The 27,354-nt window shown below is 37.8% G+C and overlaps 1 protein-coding gene across 1 annotated transcript in view; it reads right to left on the bottom strand.

The window, feature by feature from the left end:
• The window catches only part of LY75 (lymphocyte antigen 75), an 89,802-nt gene that overhangs the window by 20,701 nt on the left and 41,747 nt on the right, over positions 1–27,354 (bottom strand). Inside the window, exons 15-28 of the mRNA XM_011947133.1 lie at positions 26,091–26,159; positions 23,646–23,760; positions 19,846–19,881; positions 19,304–19,479; positions 18,575–18,642; positions 18,217–18,296; positions 17,174–17,313; positions 15,343–15,448; positions 14,960–15,120; positions 13,243–13,372; positions 11,611–11,837; positions 6,197–6,362; positions 4,438–4,605; positions 2,133–2,249 (exon numbers count right to left, since the gene is read on the bottom strand). Of these exons, the coding sequence (XP_011802523.1) occupies positions 2,133–2,249; positions 4,438–4,605; positions 6,197–6,362; positions 11,611–11,837; positions 13,243–13,372; positions 14,960–15,120; positions 15,343–15,448; positions 17,174–17,313; positions 18,217–18,296; positions 18,575–18,642; positions 19,304–19,479; positions 19,846–19,881; positions 23,646–23,760; positions 26,091–26,159 (1,759 nt within the window). The remainder of the gene's footprint in view (positions 1–2,132; positions 2,250–4,437; positions 4,606–6,196; positions 6,363–11,610; positions 11,838–13,242; positions 13,373–14,959; positions 15,121–15,342; positions 15,449–17,173; positions 17,314–18,216; positions 18,297–18,574; positions 18,643–19,303; positions 19,480–19,845; positions 19,882–23,645; positions 23,761–26,090; positions 26,160–27,354) is intronic.

Raw genomic sequence — 27,354 nt, 5'->3', positions numbered from 1 at the left:
TCTCAAAAAAATAAAAAATAAAAAATAAAAAATAAAAAAATAAAAAATAAAAAAAATAAAAAAATAAAAAACAGAATTCCTTGTATAGGGGCCAAATAAATTAAATATTTTATAAGTATATCAAAGTAACCCAAAACAGTAACTTACAGATGTAAATTAAGTCAGTAAGGATAAGATTCAAACCAAATTTGCCATTTGCCTGAAATGTCTTTCTATATGTATATGTCTGTTTATTTTAATAGAAATTTTATTACTCAAACATTTTATAAAAGAAGATAAAACAAAACAATAAGGGAGTCTTCTGATCTAAATTTGCTTTTTCAGAATATATAACACATTTTCAGTTGTTTCTGATAATATAACTACAACGTATATCAAAGGGTACAATTTCAATCTCTGTCCTGGATGTGGTCTCCATTGCTCAGTACAAGACCATTGTTTCTTCAGTCACTTTCAGGTGAAGCCTCAGAACTTTCCAGCTAGTTTCTCTCCATTTTAATTCAAGGGTAGTTAAGGGTCATTAGAGAAAAGGCTTGGGCCAACTAAGTCCTACTGTGATGAACTTATCCTCACCTGGTAAACCAAGTCTTTATTGCTTGGTAGTTTAATTTTCATTAACCCTTCTGCAAACCATAAACATTTCAGGAAAACAGTGGTAACCCCAAGAAATAGATGGGTTAGACAGCAAAGGAGAAGCCTATTTTTAAAACAGGCAGATTTGAATAATTTAGCTTCTTTTCCTTTCCTACCCCTGGTTATCATTGTCCTGTGCCCCTTATCAAACCCTCTTTAGAGTAAATGTATGCTTTTGATGCTCTATGGCCATGGAAAGGTTTTTCTAATTCCAAAATGTCTATGATTTTCAGGACATTTCTGAGCATCTTTCTAAATTGGTCTTGTTTCCTCCATATTGGACTCTGTTTTGAAAAAATTCATATCAATCATATTTTGAATTTGTGGTATTTAGTCCACATTCTAAATATTCGATCCCATTGTCAGACCATGTATCTCATTTTTCTTTTCATTTTTTAATTTTTTGAGATGGAGTCTTGAGTCTTGCTCTGCTGCCCTGGCTGAAGTGCAGTGGCATGATCTTGGCTCACTGCAACCTCTGCCTCCCAGGTTCAAGTGATTCTCCTGCCTCAGCTTCCCAAGTAGCTAGGCACATGTCACCACGCCTGGCTAATTTTTGTATTTTTAGTAGAGACAGTGGCAAACTCCTGACCTCTGGTGATCCACCCGCCTCGGCCTCCCAAAGTGCTGGGATTACAGGCGTGAGGCATTACACCTGGCCATGTGTCTCATTTTTCTAACGCTTATCATATGTGAGCCAATATAACCCAAGTTAGGGTTATAAACCCAAAGGTGCAACACTAATAGAAGAGTGATTCTGTTCTCCGCTCATCTCACATAGTTAGTGGAAACATAAAGTAAGTATTGAAGATTTATATGGGATGGTGATCATTTTTAGTTAGTCTTGAGTTGCTGGATGGAAGAGTGATAGGTCTTGAATTGCTAGAGGAAAGAGTGATAAAAGAAAATTCATATGGTTTGGCTCTGTGTCCTCATCCAAATCTCATGTTGAATTACGATCTTCAGTGTTGGAGGAGGGGCCTGGTGGGAGGTGATTGGATCATGGAGGCAAATTTCCCCCTTGCTGTTCTCATGATAATGAGTGAGCTCTCATGAGATCTGGTTGTTCAAAAGTGTGTAGCACCTCCTCCTTCACTCTCTGTCCTGCTCCATTATAGTAAAATCTGCTTGTTTCCCATTCGCCTCTGACAGGATTGTAAGTTTCCTGAGGCTGCCCAGCCATGCTTTCTGTACAGCCTGCGGAACTGTGACTCAAAGCTCTTTTCTTCATAAATTACCCAGTTTCAGGTAGTTCTTTATAGGAGTGTGGGAACAAACTAATTCAGAAAATTATTTTCCACCATTTAACTTTAAACTCAAAGATAAAGGTATGTTAACGGCAGAGCAGAGACACAAAAACTGTCTTGGTAAGTTATGTTAAGTATGTAATTATACTTTCATGTATTGATAGACATGTACTTTGAAGAACTACGGCTTGATAATTATGTTATAATGAAGTACAAAAACAAATAGAGAAAACTGGCAGATTTACAACTTACTTTCATAAGTTATTCCTAACATGACCCATGAAGCCATATAATTGAAGTAGAGAAGTTGCTCAAGAACAAAGTTATTCTCCTTTTCATCTCGAATACTCAGAATTTGTGATTTTGGATCTGTTAAATAAAAAATAATAATTTTAATAATTACTTATCTAGAACACTTTGATAGGTTTAACATATTTCAATTCTCACTTTAATATACTTCAAAACTTAAACAATGTTGGACAATTAGAAAGATATGTAAAATAAAATTATGCCATTGTACTAATAGGTTAAGGAGTTTTCAAATGTTTGATGTTAAATTTGGTCTTATGGTATAATAGAAAACTAGTAGCTGAGTAGAGAATTTAAAACATTGATTCACTTCACTTTCCCCTATTTAAAGGTAATTTTCAGTTGGTATAAATCCACCCATAGTAATGATAGACTGTCAAAAATTACTCTATAATAATTAAAACCTCTTAGATGAACCATAACAGGGGTCCCCAAGCCCCGGGCCACAGACTGGTACTGTTAGGAACCAGGCCTGTTAGGAACTGGGCCGTACAGCAGGAGGTGGGCAGCAGGCAAGCGAGCATCACCACTTGAGTTCTGCCTCCTGTTAGAGCAGAGTGGCATTAGATTGATAGAGGAGCACAAACCGTCTTGTGAACTTCGCATGCGAGGGATCTAGCTTGCACACTCCTTATGAGAATCTAACTAAGGTCTGATGATCTGAGGTGGAACAGTTTCATCCTGAAACCATCTACCCCTCCCTGTCAGTGCCAAAAAGGTTGGGGACTGCTGACCTATGTGACAGATCTTCCTTTTCCTTAGTTATCAGTATGAGGGTTAAAAGGCTTAATATTTCCCAAAGGGTGTTCCTCACAAAATTAACAAGGAGGTTCCAGAAAAGATCTACATGGATTTTAAAAAAGTTTGCAAACATTGGTTTAAACAGAGTTAAACTCATTTATTTATGCCAGTATTTCTTAAGGTATATGTTAATGTACATTTGTTAATGTACATTTGTTAATGTCCAACAGGAAGCTATGGTGTCTAGTGTTTCTCAATCTTTTTCTTTTTTGTTGGTTATTTTTTTCAACCTTATTCTAAGGATTTTTTGCAGAACATCTCTCAAGACTAATGTTATATAGAGCATGCTTTGGGAAATAATGGTTTGATATTTTCTATAGCAACTTTCACTAAGTTCATTGCTCCATTGGTTCTAACAGGTCCATCATTCGGAAGTCACAAATCCTTAGTGGATATCATAGGAATTATCTGAAGACTCCTGAGAGCCGACAGTGTGAAATGTGCACATCTTTAAGCTTAGCTGCTGCTTTGTGGTGTGTCTAAGCTTTTGACTGCTCCAACTAACCTATTTTCACTTCCTCTCTTGTGTGCCATTTCTTTCCCCCTTCCCTTTTTTTGGAGATAGGGTCTCCTGTCATCCAGGCTGGAGTGCAGATGGTGCCATCACAGCTCACTGCAGCTTCAACCTCTTGGGCTCAACCATCCTCCCTCCTTAGCCTCCCAAGTAGCTAGAACTACAGGCATGTGCCATCATGCTTTTAATTTTTTGCAGAGAAAAAGTCTCACTATGTTGCCCAGGCTGATCTTGAATGCCCGGCATCAAACAATCCTCCCACTTCAGCCTCCCAAAGAATTTGGATTACAGGCATGAGCCAATGTGCCTAGCTCATTTCTTTTCCTTTTAAAGGAGAACTCACCTTCCTTACAAACATAGACTAGTTCTTGAATGGATGAATAAAGAAAGGAGTTATGCCTATACTTTCCATTTTAACTAACACAAATTTTAATACTTTGCCACTGATAATGTAGATATTAGGAGATGAATATTTTTGACATCTAGTTACTAGTGCTAATTAGAAATATTTATAACACAGAAATTTTTTTTTAATTAGCAAAATACAATACGTAGTGACAGTATAATATACTTGATATGGTTTGGCTGTGTCCCCATCCAAATCTCATGTTGAATTGCAGCTCCCATAATCCCCAAGTGTCATGGGAGGGACCCGGCAAACTGAATCATGAGGGTGGGTCTTTTCCGTGCTGTTCGCGTGATAATAAGTCTCACGAGATCTGATGGTTTTATAAAGGGCAGTTCCCCTGCACATGCTCTCTTGCCTGCTGCCATGTAAACATATCTTTGCTTCTCCTTCGCCTTCTGCCATGGTTGTGAGGCTTCCCCAGCCATGTGGAACTGTGAGGCCATTACACCTCTTTTTCTTGATTAATTACCCAGTCTTGGGTATGTCCTTATAGCAATGTGAGAATGGACTAATATAATACTTACTCAGTTTCTGGCATTTAGAATGAACTTCATCCAGTGTTGTTGCCATATGCCTATTCTTTGTTATTATGAAATTGTAGCAACAGTTCTGAAATGGTATCCATGGAGTATTTAGAACAGGAGATGGACATTTAACACTGTCAACTGGTTTGACCTCTTTTTCAGTCTCATCTAGAAAAAGAGTTAATGGTAAGAATTCTAATTTGAGATATAAATGTTAAATCCTGTTTGCAGTCATTAGGCTTGATTTGTAGGAAATATTCAGGAAGCCAAGAAGTAATATCCCAGTGAAGCCTGTCTCTGTTTATACTCAGATACAGCACACAAAAAGCCAACTTTCTATAGGAAGGAAATTACTTGACACAATTTTCTTACCCCTGCTGTGGCGTGGAAGAATGTAAAAAGTGAGGTGCTATTAGGTTAAATGCAATTTCTGTCTTCCTGCATTACCAAATGTCAAGTACAAGGGACCACCCCTAGAGATACTGTACAAACATATTCATTATTAAAAGTCACCTAACTATAACTTTGAGAATTCGTTTTCAAGTTTCTGTCTACGAATACTATTAATTTTAAAGGAACATTTAAATGAAACACTTGATGTTCTAAATAAGTTATTGCTTTAACCAAGTCAAACAGAAATAATATTTAAAATCTCACATCTACAGTATCTGATTATGATCTTTTTCCATTTTCTGAAAAGGCCATACATTCACAAAGATACAAATATAAACATAGTCCACTTAAATAAATTAAACTGATTTAATATGTGGCAGAGATCACTCAGTATCTCTCCTGGATCACAATAAGTCCCTCTGTCCATGAAGCTATGTCTTCTTTCTACCACAAACCCACAAATGTGACCTTGACAGTTGTAAAAATACTTTCCTCTGACTGGGCTAGAGATTGCACACCTGACTCAGGCTAAGTTCATGAGATTTTCTCTAAGGATTTACAAAGTGAAATTTAGAAATTGTCTCAACTCATCTCCAGTTACAGGTTCAGCTCTATCCCCGTTTTGGAGATCCTGAATTTCCCCTTGTTTTAAGCTGGCTTGAGGTGGTTGCTGTTACTTACAAACAACTGAATCCTTTTTTTTTGAGACAGAGTCTTGTTTTGTTGCCCAGGCTGGAGTGCAGTGGTGCAATCTTGGCTCACTGCAACCTCTGCCCCTCCAGGTTTAAGCAATTCTCTGCCTCAGCCTCTGGAATAGCTGGGATTACAGGTGTGTGCCACCATGCCCGGCTAATTTTTTGTATTTTTAGTAGAGAAGGGGTTTCATTATCTTGGCCAGGCTGATCTTGAACTCCTGACCTCGTGATCCACTCGCCTCGGCCTCCCAAAGTGCTGGGATTACAGGTGTGAGCCACCGCACCCGGCCACAACCAACTGAATCTTAAGAGTGACTCATAAAAATCATGTTAGTTGTGATACTATGAATCACAAAAGAATTCTCATAAGTGTAAGCTTTCTACAAGTATAAATGTATGCAGAAAGAGAGAGAGTAATATTGGGACTTTAAAGTGTTAACCCCCATTGTCAGCTGACGTAAAAATAAAGCATGCCTAAAATAACCCATTATTAATATATTTAATATATAATTCTGCTTGAATACAAATTTTCATAAATGTTCCTATAAAAAGACATGACTATAATTTCTTCACAATTCCAAAACCAGATTTTACAAAACCACTCCTCAGAAATTTTACCACTTATGAGACTGTTAATAATTTAAGAATTAAAATATATGAAATTCACATACTTCCTGAATAGTAGCAAATAGCACCTGGTTGATTGTCATTGCAATCAACTGTTTTCCAGAATCCATCAGTGTCTAATATTACACAGTCTTCAAGTTGCCCATTAGTTTCAGCCCAGCGACTAAAATGAAGATGTTTCCCATCTGACCAACCAAAGTTGAGTTCATCCTGTAAGGAGCAGAAATACATTTCAAGTGGCAATATTCATGTTATCCCTTTGTATTATTTTGACTCCCATGGTCAATCTAATGATTTTTATTTTTTTTATATTTAACACACATTTACTACATGACAAGCATTGTTCTAAATGCTTTATAAATATTGGCTTACTTAATCCTTGTAACAACCACATAAGGGAGGTGCTATTATTATCTCCATTTTAAAGACGAGGAAACTAAAAGTATGCAACTTTGCAAAGTCCCACGAATACAAACCACACTGCTGGGCCTCTCTGCCAGGCTGTCAGTCCCTACAGTCTATGTCCTAACCATTATGCTATGCTGTCTCACACATAATTGGATCCACTGGTTATCAGAAATCAGAAAACTAAAATGGGATGAGGATCACTATCGGCACTGATTAGATCAGAGACAACCTGGTGTAGTGAAAAGAATATGGGCTACAGAGTTAAGCCCACATGGTTTTGAATCCTGATTCAGTCACTTACTAGCTTTTATGTGCCACGTCTCCAAATTTCCCATCAATGAAACCAGTGTGACACTTAACTTCGTGGGGCTGGAATTAATGGGATAATGTGTAAAGTCTGCAACTTAGGGGCTAGCTGGCACACAGAGAGCTGGTGGTTCCCTTCCTCTGAAGTCATCAGGCACTGTGGATCTCACACCACTGTTTTCTCACTTGTTGGGGAGAGAAGCTTCTTCATTCACTAGATTCTGTTGTGTGCTAGAAGTCTGTGAACATCTGCCTTTACACTCTCCCAAGGTCCTGACCACCCATCTAGGTACAGGAGATGGGCTGTGGGGTACAGGCCTATCTGAGCTTCCCCATGGTGCTGCCAAAGCACCGGGCCTTACATACCCACCACTGAGTCTGGTGCTGGCCTAACAGACCCACTGAGCTAAGCTTTCCTGAGTCCCAAGACAATCTACATCACTAGTTTATTTGAAATATTGAACGAAGCCACACTTAGTGAATCATAAACAGCAGTACAGTCAAGCTTCAACACCACTGGCTGCTTCATTCTGAAATGTTCATGACCAGAGTTCCAGCTGTAATCCTAGCCCCTAACCCTAACCCAGTTAGGGCCTAAGCCACTGTGGCCTCCAGTGTGGAGGCCGCGCAACTTTGCCTGCACTCATCCATACTGCCCTGCATTTCTTCCCCTTTGAGGCACTCCCCACCTAACCCTGTCCCTGACCCATTGGAATTTCCATTCCATCTAAATAAATCATCCCACACCTTTTATCTTTTCACTGAATACAAAATATTAAGACTATAAACATCTTTTCAGTAATTCTTGATCTTAATTGATCTTAATTTAACTCTGGCTAGAATGCTCACACATTGTTGGTGGGATTACAAATTAGGTCAGCCCCGTGGAAGGTAGTTTGGAGATTTCCCAAAGAACAAAAATAGAATTACCATTCAACCCAGCAATCCCATTGTTGGGTATACACCCAAAGGAAAATAAATCGTTGTGCCAAAAGACACTCACGCTCAAATGTTTATTATAGCACTATTCACAACAGCAAAGACGTGGAATCAATCTAGATGCCCATCAACAGTGGATTGGATCAAGAAAATGTAGCACATATACATGATGGCATACTGTGCAGCCATAAAAAAGAACAAAATCATGTCCTTTACAGCAACATGGATGTAGCTGGAGGACATTATCCTAAGTGAATTAATGCAGGAACAGAAAACCAAATACCACATGTTCTCACTTATATAAGTGGGAGCTAAATATTGGGTACACATGGACGTAAAGATGGGAATGATAGTGTCTGGGGACTCCAAAAGTGGGGAGGGAGTGGAGCAAGGGTTGAAAAACTACCTATTGGGTACTGTGTTCACTATTTGGGTGACAGGTTCAACTGAAGCCCAAGCCTTGGCATCCCACGCTGTATGTATTGTAACAAACCTGCACATGTACCCCCTGAATCTTAAATAAATACATAAATCTGGCTTTTCCAAGGGAATAGTCTCCTTTCAACACCCACAGGAAGGCTATTTGATATTCTATTCTCAGATACCACAGGGGCTGTGAGAAAGGAGTAGTGGATATTTTTATCTCCTTTTATTTCCTTTGAGGATTACTCCCTTTGTATCACTGCAAACTCCCCATGACATTCACTGAGGACTTGGTTGCCCTGCTCCTCCCTGACATTCAGATGGACATCCTAAGATGTCCCAGTTCTTGCTGCCCTCCCGGCCCTACCATTAACTTGGGATGCCTGTGTTCATGTTTCCAAGCCTTCTTGACTTCCTTTAATTCTATGTATTTTTACTTCTTCAAGCTGGGTACTTGAGTGACCCACTGCATGGCCACACTCTGCACTTTACATAACCCAGAGCTGCCTCCCCTCAGACACTGTAAAGGCCAACATCATTTCCTGCATGAATTTATAGAAAAATAACTGCTCTCCCTCTCTCCAGCTGCTTGCATCCTCCTCAGCCTTCCACACAGTGTCTTCTACTTAAATAAAGTAGAATAAATTCCACTTAAATAAAGTCTTATATTGTTACTACTCTGTTTAAAATCTTTCAGTATCTTATCATTGCTTTCAATGTAAAGTATTTATTAACATCCTGTAATTTTCAAAGAATTAAGGCAGCTATTAGGATATATAGTTAAACAGCTACACAGAATATGTTAAAATTAAGGGTGAAAGGGAAAAGAGAACCATAGGTAAAGGTTGAAAATAGGATAAGAAGTAAGACCCAAATCATTAAGTTGGGGGGAGTTACAAAATAGTCTGACTCCAGCTATCTAAAAAATAAATAGGTACACATAGAAAAATAACTTGACAGATCCATACCAAAATATTGAATCATGTTTATTTTTAGGTACTGGGATTACAGGTGACTTTAATTTTGTTATTTTAATCTACTGACAAATTTTCTACATTGCAATATTGTTTTTGTCTCAAAAGATTTGGGGTGACAGAAACTAGGAAATGTAATCACTCATTGCTTCCTCACAACAGACACAATGACACATTTCACAGAATTTCCAACACTGAAGATAAAGCAAGTAAATGCAATGCTATGAAACAGTTGAGACTGTGAGGACTGGGTAAGCAGCTTCCCAATCTCCTGGCTTGATTTGGGTTAATTTAATTTAATTATTTATTTAATTAATTTATTTATTTAGAGATGGAGTCTCACTCTGTCACCCAGGCTGGAATGCAATGGTGCAATCTCGGCTCACTGCAACCTCCATCTCCCAGGTTCAAGTGATTCTCCTGCCTCAGCCTTCTGAGTAGCTGGGATTACAGACGCCTGCCATAATACCCAGCTAATTTTTGTATTTTTAGTAGAGACAGGGATTCACTATGTTGGCCAAGCTGGTCACAAACTCCTGACCTCAAGTGATCCACCCGCTTTGGCCTCCCAAAGTGCTGGGATTACAGCCGTGAGTCACCATGCCCGGCCGAACTGGGTTAACTTTAGAATACCCCGTGACTCAGAGAGACTATTCTTTAAGCTATTCCTAAACGCTACTTTTAATTGAGCTTCTGATAACAATTCTTGTTTTTCCATCCATTCTTCAATTCAATTCTGAGTCTTCAATCACATTTTTTCCATGCAGCCCTAGATATACAGCCCTGGTATACTTTGGGATATACCATGGCTGAGAAAAGAGGTGGCCTATAATGCCAATAGGAATACCACAGCTTTATTTAAAAATCCCTGATTTAATTACAGCCAAAACTTCAGCTGTGTAACGATTCCAGTTTGTGCTACATGTGCAGAGGTTAGTGATGGGAATTAGTAGGAGACTAGCATCCTTTTTTTTTTTTTTTTTTGAGAGAGAGTCTTGCTCTGTAGCCCAGGCTGGAGTGCAGTGGCACGATCTCGGCTTACTGCAACTTCTGCCTCCTAGGTCCCGGTTCAAGTAATTCTCCTGCCTCGCGACTAGCATTCTTTGTTGGGCTATGAAGTGAATGAGAAGCGCCCGAGACGTCTATCTAGGATCAGCACTTAAGATGGAGGAAAACATTATTCAACTTCCTTTTCAGAGTTGCTTAATTTTACTTTGCTGAATTTTTTCTTCTTAGAGACTGGGGTCTTGCTATGTAGTGCAGGCTGGATTTGAACTCCTGGGCTCAAGTGATCCTCTTGCATCCAGAGTAACTGGGACTACAGGTGTGCACCACGGTGCCCAGCAGTGCTGCTGATGTTGAAAGAGATGGAAGCTGGGTGTGGTGTTTCACGCCTCTAATCCCAACACTTTGGGAGGCTGGGGCGGACGGATCACTTGAAGTAAAGAGTTCAAGACCAGCCTTGCCAACATGGTGAAACCCCATCTCTACTAAAAATACAAAAAATAGCTGGGCATGTTGGTGCATGCCTGTAATCCCAGCTACTGAGGAGGCTGAAGCATGAGAATCTCTTGAACCTTGGAGGCGGAGGTTGCAGTGAGCTGAGATTGCACTACTGCACTCCAGTCTGGGTGACAGAACAAGAACCTGTCTCCAAAAAAAAAAAAAAAAGATAAAGAAAAAGAAAAAAAGAGAAAGGGATGGAAAGGACTCTTTAAAACTATCCATAGTGCTTCCACACACCCAACCACATCTGATTTTTAAATTCTTCTCTTATCTTTTCGTTGGCTGAAGAGATACGGCAGCTTCAGATTCTAGCTCAGTCTTTGATTAGAATAAAAAAAAAGAAGTGCTCAAATATATATATATATATATCTCCACTAGAACCGTTTCCTCATTTAAACAATGAAGTACTAGATCTTTCAATAGTGGAAAGATAATTGTCTCTAAAAACCCATATTGCTGCTAGGTGCCATGGCTCATGCTGGTAATCCCAGCACTTTGGGAGGCTGAGGTGGGCAGACTGCTTGAGTCTAGGCCTTTGAGACCAGCTTGGGCAATACGGCAAAACCCTGTCTTTACAAAAAATACAAAAATTATCCAGGTATGGTGGTGTGTACCTGCAGTCCCAGCTACTCAGGAGGCTGAGGTGGGAGGATCGCTTGAGCCTGGGATGTCAAGGCTGTAGTGAAGTGTGATCGCACCATTGTACTCCAGCCTGGGCGACAGTGTGAGTGAGCCCTTGTCTCAAAACAAAATAAAAAAGCCCTGACATATTCCATGAAATTTACTGGAGTAAGATTTTCAGGTCTCCTGTTGTTTTAGTCTGCTATGAGACTAAATGCTATGCACAATAAAAAATGTCGCTTTTCATCTCCCAGTCCTGGCAGCTGGGACTGAAAACTTACATCTTGACTAAAGAGTCCGATCCATAAGGAAGAGTTGTGAAGGAGCGCCTGCACGCTGAGGAACGCCTGTTGGTAAGGGTCCGTGATGCTCACCAGCTGCATACTATTTTTCAGACATTCCTTTCGAGCGCCGTGCCAAGTCAGAGTCTTTGGGATTATTTTGTATAGATTATTTAGATATTTTACAGTTTCTGAAGCATTCTGCAAGGTCTGTCTGCCTTTAACTTCTGCATGTAAAAGAAAACAACAACAACAAACCCTTCCCCACACTCTGCAAGTTATGGGACATTTTTTTCACATTTCTCCCCATACGAATCTACTTTAGATATTATTTACCTATTTATTTTATATTTTGGGTGAGAGAATTAGGTATGTCTTGCTGTATATCTTAAGTAAAATGTGTGAGCTGCAACGTTTATTTTCTAAAATCAGAACAAAATTATTTTTATTTTTATTTTTTTTGAGACGGAGTCTCGCCCTGTCGCCCAGGCTGGAGTGCAGTGGCCGGATCTCAGCTCGCTGCAAGCTCCGCCTCCCGGGTTTACGCCATTCAGAACAAAATTCTGTTTCGTTTGTCTGATTTACAAAAGAGAAAATCTGCAAATAAATGTAACCTGCATTATCATGTCGTGTTGGTGCTAAATACCTCTTTTGTTTGAACTGCTTCAACAAGGAAGTAAATGTATTAAGTATCCCCTTACAAAGTTTTCACCTGGGAGAGCTAGCATGGAGAAATGTAAGAAATCATCCACAAGAGGAGGTATTTGAATTATTGCTTTACAGTAGTACTTTGCTAATAAAGGAGTTAGTTAAAAACATGGAAAAAATGGGTAAAGATTAATTTAGCAAAAAAATTTCCGCCAAAGCACATGAAATATCTACTTACAGTTCTCATTACATGACAAAATTTTTTCTTGATCATTTCTTAAAAACACATTGTGATCAATGAAAAATAATGTAATACTTTTTAAAAAATATATTTTTCAAAATATGGATGATTTCTACTTTTAAGTATGCATTCTACTTTTATTTGGATTATGGAAAGGCACAGTGAGCTTTTCATAATGTTTCAAATCCCCACTTGTTTATTTTTTAATACTAAATTTAACAGTGAATACTACTAGTGGGCTTAAAGCTCAATACTGCACTCAGTTAAAAATATGAAGTTGTTTCTTCTCCTTTTCCTATAATAAAATGTAAAATCTGAAAAATGCCAGAGTAGAAAAAAGAACAAAATTCAATTACTATCATGGGATAACTCCTATTAACAAATTCCATCAGATACAATTAATTAATTAATTTAATTATAGCAATGATCCTTTAAAAAAATCATATTCCATTTGATAAACTCTGACTCACTAAGCCAATATGGATTTAGCCATGCTGAAATTTTAAGCCATATGATTATAAATTAATACAAATTCATTTATAGTATTAAAAAAGTTTTTCAGTTTTTATTTTAGATACAGGGGGTACATGCGTAGGATTGTTACATGGTGTATTAGACCCAGGTGGTAAGCATAGTACCCAATAGGTAATTTTTCAACCCATGTTCCCCTCCCTCCCTATAGTAAGTGACTGTATATATCTAATAGCATAAAGTACCATAGTTATCTAGATAATGATTGTTACCTGAATATTTCTGACAGAGAGACACAAAGTGGCGTTCACTGCAGGATGTAAAATTCCACGTCCCAATAAACGGTGATTTTTGGAGGTTGAGAATTAGGGCACAGTGGTAGTGAGACTCTTCCTCAAAAATCTAAACAAAAAAGGTAAATACATAGATGCAATCAGGTAACAATGGTCTGGAGATCCTAGCAAGAAAAGTTTAGATTCTAGATTGAATTTGTCCCCCTATAAAAGAATTCCATGAAGGACCTGACCATGGCATTTCTTAGAAAATCTTAATAAACTTTCAAAGCATGGATAAAGGGTAATTAACTTTATAAAAAACAAAATAGTGGCAATCTTGACAAACATATTTTTAAAACAGATAAACTGTTAGAAATAAGACGAAACACCTCCAGTCACATTTAACACTCGACTACAGTGTAAGTAAGCAAAACATAATGATTCAACTTATTAGATTTTTACAAACTTTTTGTAACAATAAGCTGCATACCACATAACAGAATATACCTTAAAGCTTTGATTCTATACTAGTCACTATAAAAATCTCCATATATTAAAACAAAAGTATCTAGATTTCATTTTCTGATCGCAATCGATAATATTAGATATGAAAATTTATTCTAAGTATATTATCCCTATACTTTTCTGTGTGTTTCAAACATATTGCACTTCGAAAAATAAGAAAAGTAAGTTTATATCAGGAGATACAAACAAAAAAAAAAACGCTACTGAATAAATAGGAAACCAAAAATGAACGAAAATAATTATGGGAAAGAATAAAACAAGAAATGTCGAAAAAAGAGGTATGGGTAGAACTTTATGTGGAGCCAAATGTGTATTATTAAATGTATTCTCTTTTTTTTAAAGGAAATATGAACTGAATTTCATATAGAAGATTGGAAAATGAACAAAAACAGAACCCCAAGAAAAATGGGGTAGAAAAAGGTAGAAATAGTAATCATAATACAGGTCAAGCAATAGGAGTAGAGGGTGGAAAAGAGAGTGAACAAAACCAATAACATGCATCTGTTTCTGTAAAAATGTAAATAATGCAAAGTAAAAATGCAAGCAAAGATAATGGAGATTTTTAAAATACCATAAGCAACTTTACTTCAATACATTTGAAAATCTAAATTAAATAGACAACTTTCTTGAAAAATGCCAATTAGCAAAACTGTCATAAGGAAAAGTGGAAACACCAAAATGTACCAATGACTTTGAAGGAAATGGAAAATTAATAATGGCTATTTGTTTTTTTTGTTTGTTTGTTTGTTTGTTTTTACTATCTGTCAGGTACTATTGTTAAAACTTTAAATAAATTATCTTATATAATCCTTATGTCGACCTTATGAGGTAGTACAACAGTATTAGAGCTTGCAGGTAAGAAATTGAGGCTTAAGAAAAGTTAAGTAAACTTCCAAAGGCATAGTAAATGGCTGAATTGGAATTCAAACCCAGGCAATCTGATTTCAGAGCTTGGGCCCTTCACTGTTGCACCAAATTCCTTTATCATTAGAGTATGATCTCTGCAAAGAACAATGTAGTGTATATTTCAAGATAGATAGAAGAGAAAGTTTTGAATGTTATCTTTACAGAGAAATGATAAATCTTTAAAGTGAGGAATATGGTAATTACCTTGATCAGATCATTTAAATGTATGAAAGACTCAAGTATTTCACAGAGGTATAAAGAGTACTGATTAAAAAAAACTTACATTTTCTGGTATTCTCAGTCTCCTACTAACCAATAATGGGTGAAAGTTACTGTATGTCAGCTCTCTGTTATCTGTCCATTTGTTTATCCTTTCATAGGCAGTCCAGCGCAAACCAATCCATAAAGTAGCTTCCATATCCGGAAGCAAGGATGTAATAAAGTCTGTTAGAAAGAGATTTTTAAAAAGCATTTGATCTATTCAAATTAAAGATATACTAAAAATGTCAATGAATATCTTTTGTTTATCCTATCAAGATAGTCTTTTATCTGTTCCATAAAAAAAGAAGTTTAATAAGAATTTTTGTATGTTAATTCCTCATAGCCTCCTAAAACTAACCTTGCCCCAGATCAGAATAAAACATGTTTCTCAAATAATTCCAGTACCTTGTTCAATCTGGCTCAACACTGAAGGAAGGGTGCCACCATAGGAGTGACAGGTATCGCTTGCTTGAGAAAATGTGAGAGACATGGGTTTGATCTTTAGAAAACACTGCAAACAAAGACATATGTGAAACATGAGATTCCAGACACAGGAAAGCTCACATAGGAAGTAAAATGCTTCATCTTTTAGAGGGCTTCTAACTTTCGGTCTGTGAGATATGGTAACTTGCAATGTAGTACCATAAGAATTGAAGTTTATGCTCTCATTAATTTTTTATTTTTTTAAGAGACAGAGTCTCTCTCTGTTACACAGGCCAGAGTGCAGTGGTGCAATCATAGCTCACTGTAACCTTGAGCTTCCTAGGCTCAAGCTACCTTCTCAATTGAAACAACCAAAGAGTGGTCTTCAAACTTTCATATATATATAAATATATATATCATATCTTATATATCAGATACATAAGATAGTACATATAATATCTTTTATACATAATATCTTTAAATATATATATTTAAAGATCTCTCATTTATTAAGTGCTTCCTATGTGTTAAGCAGTTTGCGTAGTATTATCTCATTTAACTCTCACAACGGAGAGAGAAACTGAGGCACAGGGACATTAAATAACTTGATCCATAAGTGAGATAGACACACAATAGTAAGGTCAGTATTTATACTCTGTTCCACCTGATTTCAAAATCTGTGTCCTTAATCATCATCTCCTTATATCAAGAAACACTGTTGAAAAATTCATCTTTGGCAGGATATATTAATTCAAATTTATATCAGCTATGCAAATTAACACAGTACTATTACCTTGAGGAATTAAAAAGATTGTCCTAATTTTAAAAAGTTAAAATGTACCCCTAACTTTACTACAGATCCTTCCAGCTGTCAGACACATCTCTTTTTTCCCCTTTTCACATTACGATCGCTTCGGTATAGAGTGGTATGTCCCAAATTGTGTTCCTTGAAACATCCTACAAAAAAATTTTTTTCCAGCTTTCTTATAGACTGGAGTGGTCAATGAGCCAAGCTACCCAACATGGACAACCTCATCAGGTAACTTCTAGAAAAGACCCTCGCGAGAACACTCAGAATTTAAGCTCAGAAGCCTTATATTAAGGATGGCAGAGCAAAATCACAAGAAGCCTGATTTTGAAGACTTCATGGTGTTTTCACACAAACCTGCTTATCTTCAAATGTCTTTAATGTGACAGAATAAATGTTTTAACATACTGTAGCAACCTCTTTTCAGCAGCCAAATGCATTTCCTAATAGATACGTATACCAACATGGATTATGCATCTCGAAGAGGCAGATACAGAATGCAGCATTTCTCTAACCTATTTAATCATGAAACCCCTATTTGGAGGCAAGAGCGATGATTAACATTTTGTAGCATATGTGTAGTCCCCAAAAAGTAGTTTGTGAAATGCCAGTCTCATTTGATTGGCAGATGCTGCTTGGATGCTGTCCTTGAGGGGAAAAAGAAAACACAAGCCAGAAATTAAGTCAGTTTCCTACAAGGCCATAGAGATAGTCCTGACTATTCAATGCCTCCCAATCCATCAACAGATCAACTTTAGCAATTTAAGTGTTGGTAGCAACAAAATAGAAATGCTGCACTTTAAAAGACCTGTAGGCATGACCAACTTGAGAATTAATTCTTGATATCATCCACGGTTTCTGGCAACACAGAGGGCCAGGTGGGATCCTGAAACATGTAGAGTCTATCTCAGTGATGTTGTCACTAATGGGTTGCCATTCTGCCATAGGCTATATAACCAGCATGGAAGCAATCATTGTTGCATAATGTAGCAATTCTCTTTTTACCTTATTCTGAAAAGGAATCCATTGCTCAGAACATTGCACTTTAGCTGCAGAATCTGGGCTGTATTTCTCTAATGAAGAAACATTATATTTTTCACAGATGAAGGGCAACTTGGTATTACAGTCTGTTGGTTTACTTAAATCTGAGAAATGAAAAGCAAGGATTACTATGGTGAGAATTTTTCAGTCAGTACTTTTTTTTTTTTTTTTTTTGAGACAAGAGTCTCGCTCTGTTGCCCAGGTTGGAAGGCAGTGATGCAATCTTGGCTCACTGCATCTTCCGCCTCCCAGGTTCAAGTGATTCTCATACTTCAGCCTCCCAAGTAGCTGGAATTACAGGTGCATGCCACCACACCTGGCTAGTTTTTGTATTTTTAGTAGAGACGGGGATTCACCACGTTGGCCAGGCTGGTCTCGAACTCCTTGCCTCAAGTGATTTGCCTGCCTCAGCCTCCCAAGGTGCTGGGATTACAGGCGTGAGCCACCACACCCGGCCAAGTCAGCACATTTTAAAAGTAACCCCAGTAGTAAAGAAAGGTTCTTGAAATCAATCTTTCCCAAATGCTTAAGATACATTCCCTTTCTTCTCTAGCCACTTCTGTCTTCTATGATTATTTTTATCTGTAGGTTACAGCATACCAATACTGTCTATGAAACAGCATGTATTTTGTGTGACTACCATACCATCCCAGGGTGAAGGCAGCAGGTAGGAAGTTGAAGGGGCAGTGTAATCAGGGGAAGGGGACCTAAACTATATTTTAGAACTGCTGCCTGCTTATCTTTGAAAATTTGCTTAGACACTTATCAATTAGGAAAGTGGTAAGTTTATTTCTAAGTAACTGCTTTAGGATAAAGGAAGTTAAAATATTCACAGTGAAAAGTACCTTTATTTGCATTGGGGATTTAAGCTATTGTTGTTAATAATAAATCAGAATAAGATGAAGTGACCAAACAAATAATCAAAAAGAAAACAAGATTAAGCTAGAAACTGAACCTGAAGTTCACATATTACAAAATCAGCATTAAAGGATTTGAATTAACTTTACCGATAAGCCAAGTCTTGGCAGACATGTATAAGCATTCGTCTCCAAATGTCACAGGAAAGCGGTGCCATGGATATCGTGAGCTAAAAGAAAATGACAGATTTGACAACTCGTAATGTAATTAGGTGTTTCATTTTTTTTCTTTTTACTGTAAGTTATTTTATTTCTAAATTTAATGTTAATACCATCATTCTATACCCCTTTTTTCTTGATGCTAACATGCAAAAGGGCTTCGTTTCTCTAATTTAGGCAGTTTATGGATTAATGTTCAAACTACTTATAAATAGAAATCCATTTAGTAAAAGGAGTTGCTTCTTTTAGGTGATAACTTTACAAAGGTAGAATCAATGATGTCACCTACTAGGTAAAATGATCATCTATTGGCTGCTCGCTAATTCTTATCCACCACTTTTGTTCATCACCAGATATCTGAAAAACAAGCCAAACATCCATGCTTATATGTGCTGAGCTTTCTTGAGGGTTTTGATTCAAATACCTTGTCTTACTGTAATCACTAACCACTATGATTTCTAGACATTCCTTACTTAGATTTCAAAATTATACAAACCAGGACCTTGTGCCAAAGAGTAGTTGAAAACTCTCTGTATATTTACAGATCCTATTGTGGGTACAGGAAACATGGTAGCTGTAATTATGGGCATATATTAATTAGACTAATACTTTAAGTGGGCATACAGTATCCTATTGCAATTAATTATAAATTTAAAAATACAGACATTATTTTTCTTCCCAAAAGCTATTTTGCAAAGTTACTTATTAGTAGAAACAGAAACTCAAGTTAACTGTAAAGTTGACTTTTAGTAAAAAATGTGACAGGGAACTAGAATCATTTATATTATCTACTGATGTTTACCTTATAAAGTGACATTTATTATTAATCTTGTATATTTTAAAACATAAGCAATTCTACTTAATTTTTCTAACATGAAACAAATTTGGATGTTGTGAGGCAGATCTGACATTAGAGAAAAATTTAATTTTGTAGATTTTGGCAAAATTTTTGTAATATTTTTAAATGGAATAAATACAAAAATAAGAAACATATTTAAAATGTATTCTTTTAAATTACATTTGCTATTTTGTTTTTGATGGCTTTTAGTCCCGCAAAAGATGTTATAGTAGCAAGAAAGCTGTGATTGCTGGCACAGTACAGGACGGCTTCTTCATAGTTTAGGTGAAGATCAGCAACAAACCAATATTCACTTCCTTCAATTATAAGTGGAGGTCCATGAATTCCAGCACGCTCTAAAGAAGAAGAAGAAAGAGATTCGAGTTATGACTATGCAAAGCAAACTGTGTCCTTTAAGCATGAATTAATGTTCAAAACTATAAATAGTAATCAGATTACTAGCCCTCTCTGGCTGGGGCAGTACTGAGTACAAGGAACAAGAGATTCCTGAGCCAGTGACTCTGCCATTCCCCTGCACTCACAGGGAAAGAAGAAACCACCCTCATCACCTCATCCCATACCAGTCACTCACCTTCCTTGCCTGGAGAAATTTTGTCTCACTTGAAGATGTACAGAGAAGAAGCTGGCACTTAAATAATTAACTAAATGCATTAGTGACAAGGGAAAAGCAGCTTTGGTTAAATTTCGTTTTCTTAACTCACCTGGATTGTACCAGTCTGGTGTTTTTGGAGTACGGCCTGTATGAGGAAGAAAGCAAGTGGCATTAGTACTCAATGACAGATCAGGGTATACTGTAAGTAAGGCCTTTAATGTAGCTCAAAAGGACTTGCAGTATTGTTGAGGCTTGTCCATTTCTGGCCAAGCCATTTCACGTTTTGATCACTTTAGTTGTATTTTGTGGGGCCGATGCTAAAGCTGCTTTAGGAGCAATCCAAAAGGCATATCTGTTAAATATTAATGAAGTATTTCTAGCAATCTTTTACCTTGTGTCACAGAGGTCACAAAAGAAGTACAGATGGATAAAACATAGCTAAGAATTAGAAAGTAAAAACAAGTAAATAATGATATTGTATGTGTCACACAGAAGCATAAGAAATAGGAACCGTGCCGGGCGCGGTGGCTCAAGCCTGTAATCCCAGCACTTTGGGAGGCCGAGACGGGCGGATCACGAGGTCAGGAGATCGAGACCATCCTGGCTATCACGGTGAAACCCTGTCTCTACTAAAAATACAAAAACTAGCCGGGCGAGGTGGCAGGCGCCTGTAGTCCCAGCTACTCGGGAGGCTGAGGGAGGAGAATGGCGTAAACCCAGGAGGCGGAGTTTGCAGTGAGCTGAGATCCGGCCACTGCACTCCAGTCCCGGCGACAGAGCGAGACTCCGCCTCAAAAAAAAAAAAAAAAAAAAAAAAGAAATAGGAACCAAAATGATCATCATTGTAAAGGGAAGTTATTCAGGAACCACTTCTCCATCTAATGAAACAAATAACTATTCTATAAACTTAGGCTGATAGAGTTCATTGTCTTCCAAGATATCCTTGGAAACAACGTACAATGCTCCAATATTGAACCTTTTGAGAAGATGAGACAAAACTGAGAGGAAAATAATAAAAGTCACTGAGGATTCTCAGATGGAAATGGAGGAAATACGGCATGCTACACAGAATTCCGGGTTGGAAGCTGGGCAGGTCAGTGTGCAAATGCCCTTATGCATTTTGCTGCTATGGTATTTTGGATGAGTTGCTTAACTCTCTCTGAGCCTTGATTTTCTCCTCTATGAAAACCAGGTGGCTGCCTGACTCACAGAGAGTGCAGGTCACGTGTGACGCCCTGGAGGAAGCGGCCAGCACAGGGCCAGGCACAGAGCAGTTCCCCATGGGAGCCTATTTGCTTTCTTCCCCCTTTTCATTCTGGCCACAGATCACATTGGCTTCAAGTCAAAGACATCATTTGCTTAATCTTAGAAATTACAGAGTAAAATAGCTAGTCTTAATTTTGGTGTGGCATGTGAGCTTCAGGCAGGCATCAGAAGACCCGACTCAGAGGACTGCCTGCATAGCCAGCATCTTTAGTCTCTCTCTCTGAGCCAATTCTATTCGTATTGGATAATTTCCAACAATAACGTTGCAAGTCATTTCAAAATGTACATAGTTTCTTGTCTGTAATCTTGTCAAAGGCTTCTGATTATTTGTGTGTGGGGGAGGGAAAGCTATGTCTAACCTTTAAATACCTTTAAATTGTGAGAAAAGTAGGATGCAAAGTGTTTTTTATACAAGATTACAACATGTATGTGTGTATAAGGCATCAAGAAATACAATAAAAATAGCTATGTTTGGGTAATGGCATCATAGGTAATACTCCTAAAAACACTTTTATGAGCCTTATTTTTCACACAGTTTTCTCAATTAAAAAAAGAATATTTAAAAAGTACAAATATCCACTATGGTTGAGGTTACTTCAAATTTACAGGTTGTCAAAATATCTCTTTTAGGGAAGACAGGATTCATTAGAACCAAGTAATAAAAAGGCAAGAGTCAGAGAAGAGGCATGGTGATTTAGGATACATAAGAGGAAAACTTCTTTAAGAAAACCAGAAAATACAGATGAATACAAGTTGAGAAAACTTAGGCTGCTCTAATAACCAAGAAAATATCCAACCAGCTGAATGCATCACATCATAACTTAGAAAGTTAGGTACAGTATAGTCAAAAAAGGGTGAACATAACATTTAAATCCTGGAGCAAGCCATCATTGATTGCTTCAAGTGATTGAGACAGACTGAGAACAGGAGTTTAGTATTTTATTTTCTTTCTGCATGGGGATCATAGAGGTGGAATTCTTTAGGTTTGTTTGATTAATTGATTTATATTTGCTAAGTGGGTTAATTCCTTTCTCTCTTGTTAAAAGTATGTGTTAAAAAATATATATACTCCTCCACATGCCCTTCATACTATTTCCTGTGGTGACTAATCTGCCATTTCCAAGGTTGCCCTTGTTTAAACTCTGGGGTCTGTTCTGCTGCTCAAACAGGAGGTGGGGGTAGCAGCTCCCATCGAGGGCACCTTGGTTGGAACAATGATACTGTCTGCGGAATGCTAACAAATGCCAGAGAGTAACGGGAGGCTCACATTAACACTTCAAAACAGAGACATTGTCCGAATTAATTATGTACAAGTTACTTTTCCACTTGTTTAAAGGATATCCAAACTGGTTTTCCTTTGTCCCTTTTTCGGGTTTAATAAAGTAATCAAGAAAAACTCAGGCATAATTTATCCTTTAGAAAAACCCATCAACACCTCTCTCTCTCTCTCTCTCTCTCTCTCTCTTTTACAAATGATTTGACAGTTTGCCTTTGTGAAAAAGATTCGCTACTACCTAATGTCACATCTGAAGCTCTTTTAACTATTTTAGGGAAAACAGTCTTCTAATAGTTCCATGATGTGAACTTTGGGTTCTTTGAGAACTTGTAAGAGGATATACCTTTAGTTTCAATGATCTGTTTACATTCAGTTCACAGATTTATTTTAAAACCTTCTATGGGTTTTCTGTTAATTAATTTAATACAGCCAATGTCTGCTTAAAAATAATTTGAGGCTGGGTGCTGTGGCTCATGCCTGTAATCCTACCTAGCACTTTGGGAGGCTGAGGCAGGCCAATCACTTGAGGTCAGGAGTTCGAGAGCAGCCTGGCCAACACGATGAAACCCTGACTCTACTAAAGATACAAAAATTGGCTAGGTGTGGTCATGGGTGACTGTAGTCCCAGCTACGCCGGAGGCTGAGGCAGGAGAATCACTTGAACCTGGGAGGCAGAGGCTGCAGTGAGCCAAGATCGTGCCACTGCACTCCAGCCTGGTAGGCAGAGTGAGACTCTGTCTTAAAAATAATAATAATAATAATTTGAGAATTAAAATCTTCCTGATATTTTTCTTAATATTTCATATTTTCCTGGAAAAAGTGAAGTAAAATGGTATCTACATTTCTCCCCACTCCCTTTTCTGTTACCAAAGGCTATATACTATCAATCTAACTGGCTTCTCAAATTTGAATTTATATAAAGTATTAGCAGTTTTGTAGTTCATTGAAAATTGCTTCTAAATTTTACAGGGACCTGCCACATTTTTATTTCTTGACTTCTGCCTTTATTGTTCCCAAGATTATCTTTATTTTTTCATTTTGGATCAAAATAAAAATTAAAATGATTCTACATTTCTCCTTTTGCTTAAAATAATATTTCATCCAAAATCTAATCTCCCTAAATGAACCTTACATTTTATCTTCTATGCAAATTTTTCCATGACCAAGAGTAAGATGTCACCAAATTTCAATAAGCTAGCCTTCTATTAGAAGCCAGAGTCAGGCAGGGGGTGCTCCACATATCAATTGCATCATCATAGGCTTCTAGACCTTAGAATTATAGATCACAATGCTCCCCTAGGTACTCTGAACTGAGCATTCACAATGTTAACATGAGAAGGTTGTGAAAAGGAACAATTACCACTTACCTTTTGGAATTTGGCACACCCATTCAAGTTTTGTATCACAAGCAAAAGGCCTCAAATAAATAAATTCTCTGTCATCATAGAAATGCCAGCCTCTTCGCCATGGCCTATGAAATACCTAAAAGAGGAAAAGTATTGCAGAACATTTTGAAGTTGATACATCCCTTATGGAACACTAAACTGTAAGCCCTATGATTTTGATCTGTATTTTAGCTCTAGCACTTAAGATACTTGTTCAATAAATGAACACATGAATTAATGGAATATTTAAACAGTAATACCCTGAGCAAGAGCCTTCAAAGGGGCTAATAAGGGAAATATGTTGTAAGGCCATGTTTATGTCCAAAATGCAAATTTTTTCCCCCACGCCTGACAATTTTTGTTAGGATATTTATTTCAGAGGTATCCAAGCACCAAGCTGTGATCAAATTAGATCAGAAAGTGACATAAAAGTCCAGCCTCAGCGGCTCAGGCTCCTTCTCTGGTGTTACCATGCCATTTCTAGGATTTTGCCCTTCTCCAGGATGGCTCACTACAAATCCAGTTAGCAAGTAGGAGAAAAAGGATAGGGGAAGGCATTACTCAGGAGAGCATCCATCACTTCTTGGACTATTTTCTCTCAAGACCAAGTTTGTGGGGGTTCTGTGGCAGGTGAGGTAAGATTTTCCTTACAGAACATTGCCCTGGTTGGGCTTGCTCCTGATGCAGGTTGCATTAGTATCTCTTTATTTATTTGGTAGATTTTCAAATCTCTCCATACTTGGCAACTCTATTTCCCTAGAACACAGTTTATTGTACCAGTGTTCTCAACACTCCTAAAAATTCCATAAGCTTCTCTGAAGTTCTCACCTTTTCTTATGTTAAATTGGGAATCTATAAAAATGGCATGTACTACACAGTTTATTACTAGAAGAGTTACTTTGAAAATCGTGCTTTCCTGTGGCTTTAAGTTCTTATTTGCCTCAGCCTTCCTGTAACATTTCTGGTCAGCCACCTTGTTCAATCTCTTTCTTGGACTACAAATCAAAGATATTACCTGATGTCTCCTCCATCTTCATCTTTTTTCACTCTATATGTTGGCAGTTCCTCCAAATTCACTTCTTGGCCCCCCTTTTTTTTAAATATACATTTTCCTTTCAACTTAGGACTCTTGATCTCAACTTACCATAGCATACATCTTATAGCTAGCTTGGATTCAAAATATCTAAACTAAAACATACAATTTTCTCCATAAATCAGTACCCTTTCTATTTCTATAAATGCCTAGTCATATAGCATAGTGGTTAAGAGTACCAGACCCAGACACACTTGGGTATAAATCTCAGTTCTTTCAGTTTAAATTTACTCCATGTAAGCTGAAGTAAATTACTCACAGCTTGAATTTCCATGTGAGATGAATATAGTAACAGTGCCTACCTCACAAGATTGCTTATGTGCTGTGTGACATATGTGACACGCCTAGTCCAGTGGCTGGCTGATAAAGGAATTAATCAGATCAGTGTTAACTGCTGCCATCATCATCATCACAACCACCATAGACTATCACCATCACCATCATTATTATTGTCTCATAATATTCTGGTTCTTGCATAAAACATAGTCCTTACTCAATGGTGTCGTAATTGCTTGTTTACTTGTCTTTATTTTCGACTAGACTTTAGTTTTGTGAAGAAAACGGCTATGCCTTTCACCTTGTCCCTGTTCTATCCCCCAGTGCCTCACTGACCCCTTGGACTGTTTATGAAATGGATTCATGAATGCATTCTGCAAAGGAAGATACCTAACTGGTCTTTTATGCCTTCCAATCTTACCTGTTGCATTTTGTCATCTGTCTCAAGATGAATCTTCCTCATACCCTCCTTAGTTCATGTGACTCTCCCTACTCAGAAACTTTAAAAAATGCCCTGTTGCCTATCTAGAAGTGTAGAAATTCCTTAACATGGCATCAATCTGATTTCCTAATACTGTTATCAAGGACAGCACCAATGAAAACTTCTTGATCTGTATTCTGTTCTCCTCACTGCCCTCTTCCTTCCACTCCCACCTTATTTTATGCCACTTTCTCATACCATCCCCTCATGAGAAAGCCTTACCCTATCCCATCTGTAGAAACTCTATCCATCCTTAAAGTCCTAGTTCAAGTCCTACCTCTTTCTGGAAATGGCCATGGGACTCACTTCCTCCTCTGAATTTCATTAGTCTTCCTCAGCCCACTCATTAGGAGCTTATTACTGCATGGTAATGAGGGAGGTTTTCTTGAATATGAATTTTATCCTCTCAAATGAAGTGTAAGTTAGGCTGCTGAGGGCCAGGCCATGGGTGTGCTTATCTCTCACCACATCTAACATCATGCTCCACACACAAAGATACTCCATGGATCTATTACTTGATTGCATATGATGATGGATTTATGTTTTAAATATGCAGATTTTCCAGCACTGTACTGACCTTGACAGCAGCACAGTCTCTGATGTCATAATCCTGCTGAAACTCATTCGGCATGATAATAGTAGACACCTGAAAAGACAAGAGAGGCTTGAGAATTTAAGACTGATGTATAAATATTTGCAATTTAGATGTAATTTAGGCAGCCTTAATCACTCAAGTGTGTTCACATGCCACAGAAAGAAAACTTTTTCATCTCTTTTTTATATCGTGATGCTGAATCATGAGAGGACTTAGCAAATGGCATAATGTCATACGTTTCCAAACAAAGGAAGCCACAGTTTCAGAAGTTGAGGTTAATGGTGTATTAAGTTCGCCATTGGAGTCATAGAGAATCAAGCTTGCAAAATGCTTTTCTCATTTTTTTTGCACGTGTTGAAATGCTTGTTATTTGACTAACTAATCTCAGGTATGCTCCAATTTAAAAATAAATTCAAGGAGTTTTACATTTAGAAAGAATAAAAAACGAGGTGACACAACCGTAATTTGGAGTAAATACTGAATATCTGAGAATAATTTTGCTCCTATAACTATTACATTAATATCTCCTTAGGATAATATAAACATGTGGAATAATAGCAAGGATTTTTTAGAGGTTTCTTCAAACAAATAATTTCCTCCAATAAGGATACTTTTGGCCAGGCACAGTGGCTCATGCCAGTAATCCCAGCACTCTGGGAGGCCAAGATTGGCAGATGGCTTGAGCCCAGGAGTTCCAGACCAGCCTGGGCAACATGGTGAAACCCCATCTCTACAAAAAATATAAAAATCAGCTGGATGTGGTGGCATGTGCCTGTGGTCCCAGCTACCTGAGAGGCTGAGACATGAGGATCAATTGAACCCAGGAACTTGAGGCTGCAGTGAGTCATAAGGGCACCACTGCACTCTAGCCTGGGTGACACAGCGAGACTCTCATCCCCACCTAGTCCCCCCAGAAAAAGATATTTTATTTTTTTTATTACTCTTCCATATTTAGAAAATAAAAAGAATACCTTCTCACTATAAAAATGAAAATAAACAGCATAAAGAGAAAGCTTTGAAAACAATCACTTGTGGCCAGGTGTGGTGGCTCACACCTGTAATCCCAGCACTTTGGGAGGCTGAGATGGGTAGACTGCCTGAGTTCAGGAGTTTGAGACCAGCCTGGGCAAAATGGTGAAACCCCATCTCTACAAAATATATAAGAATTAGCTGGGCATGGTTGAGCACTGTAGCTCACGCCTGTAATCCCAGAACTTTGGGGGGCAGAGGTGGGTGGATCACGGGG

The sequence above is a fragment of the Colobus angolensis genome, unplaced genomic scaffold (genome assembly GCF_000951035.1).
Source record: "Colobus angolensis palliatus isolate OR3802 unplaced genomic scaffold, Cang.pa_1.0 Scaffold259, whole genome shotgun sequence".
In the NCBI taxonomy this organism is placed as follows: Eukaryota; Metazoa; Chordata; class Mammalia; order Primates; family Cercopithecidae; genus Colobus; species Colobus angolensis.
The sequence above is the reverse complement of the archived record's forward strand: the minus strand, read 5'-3'. Positions and strand labels throughout refer to the sequence as shown.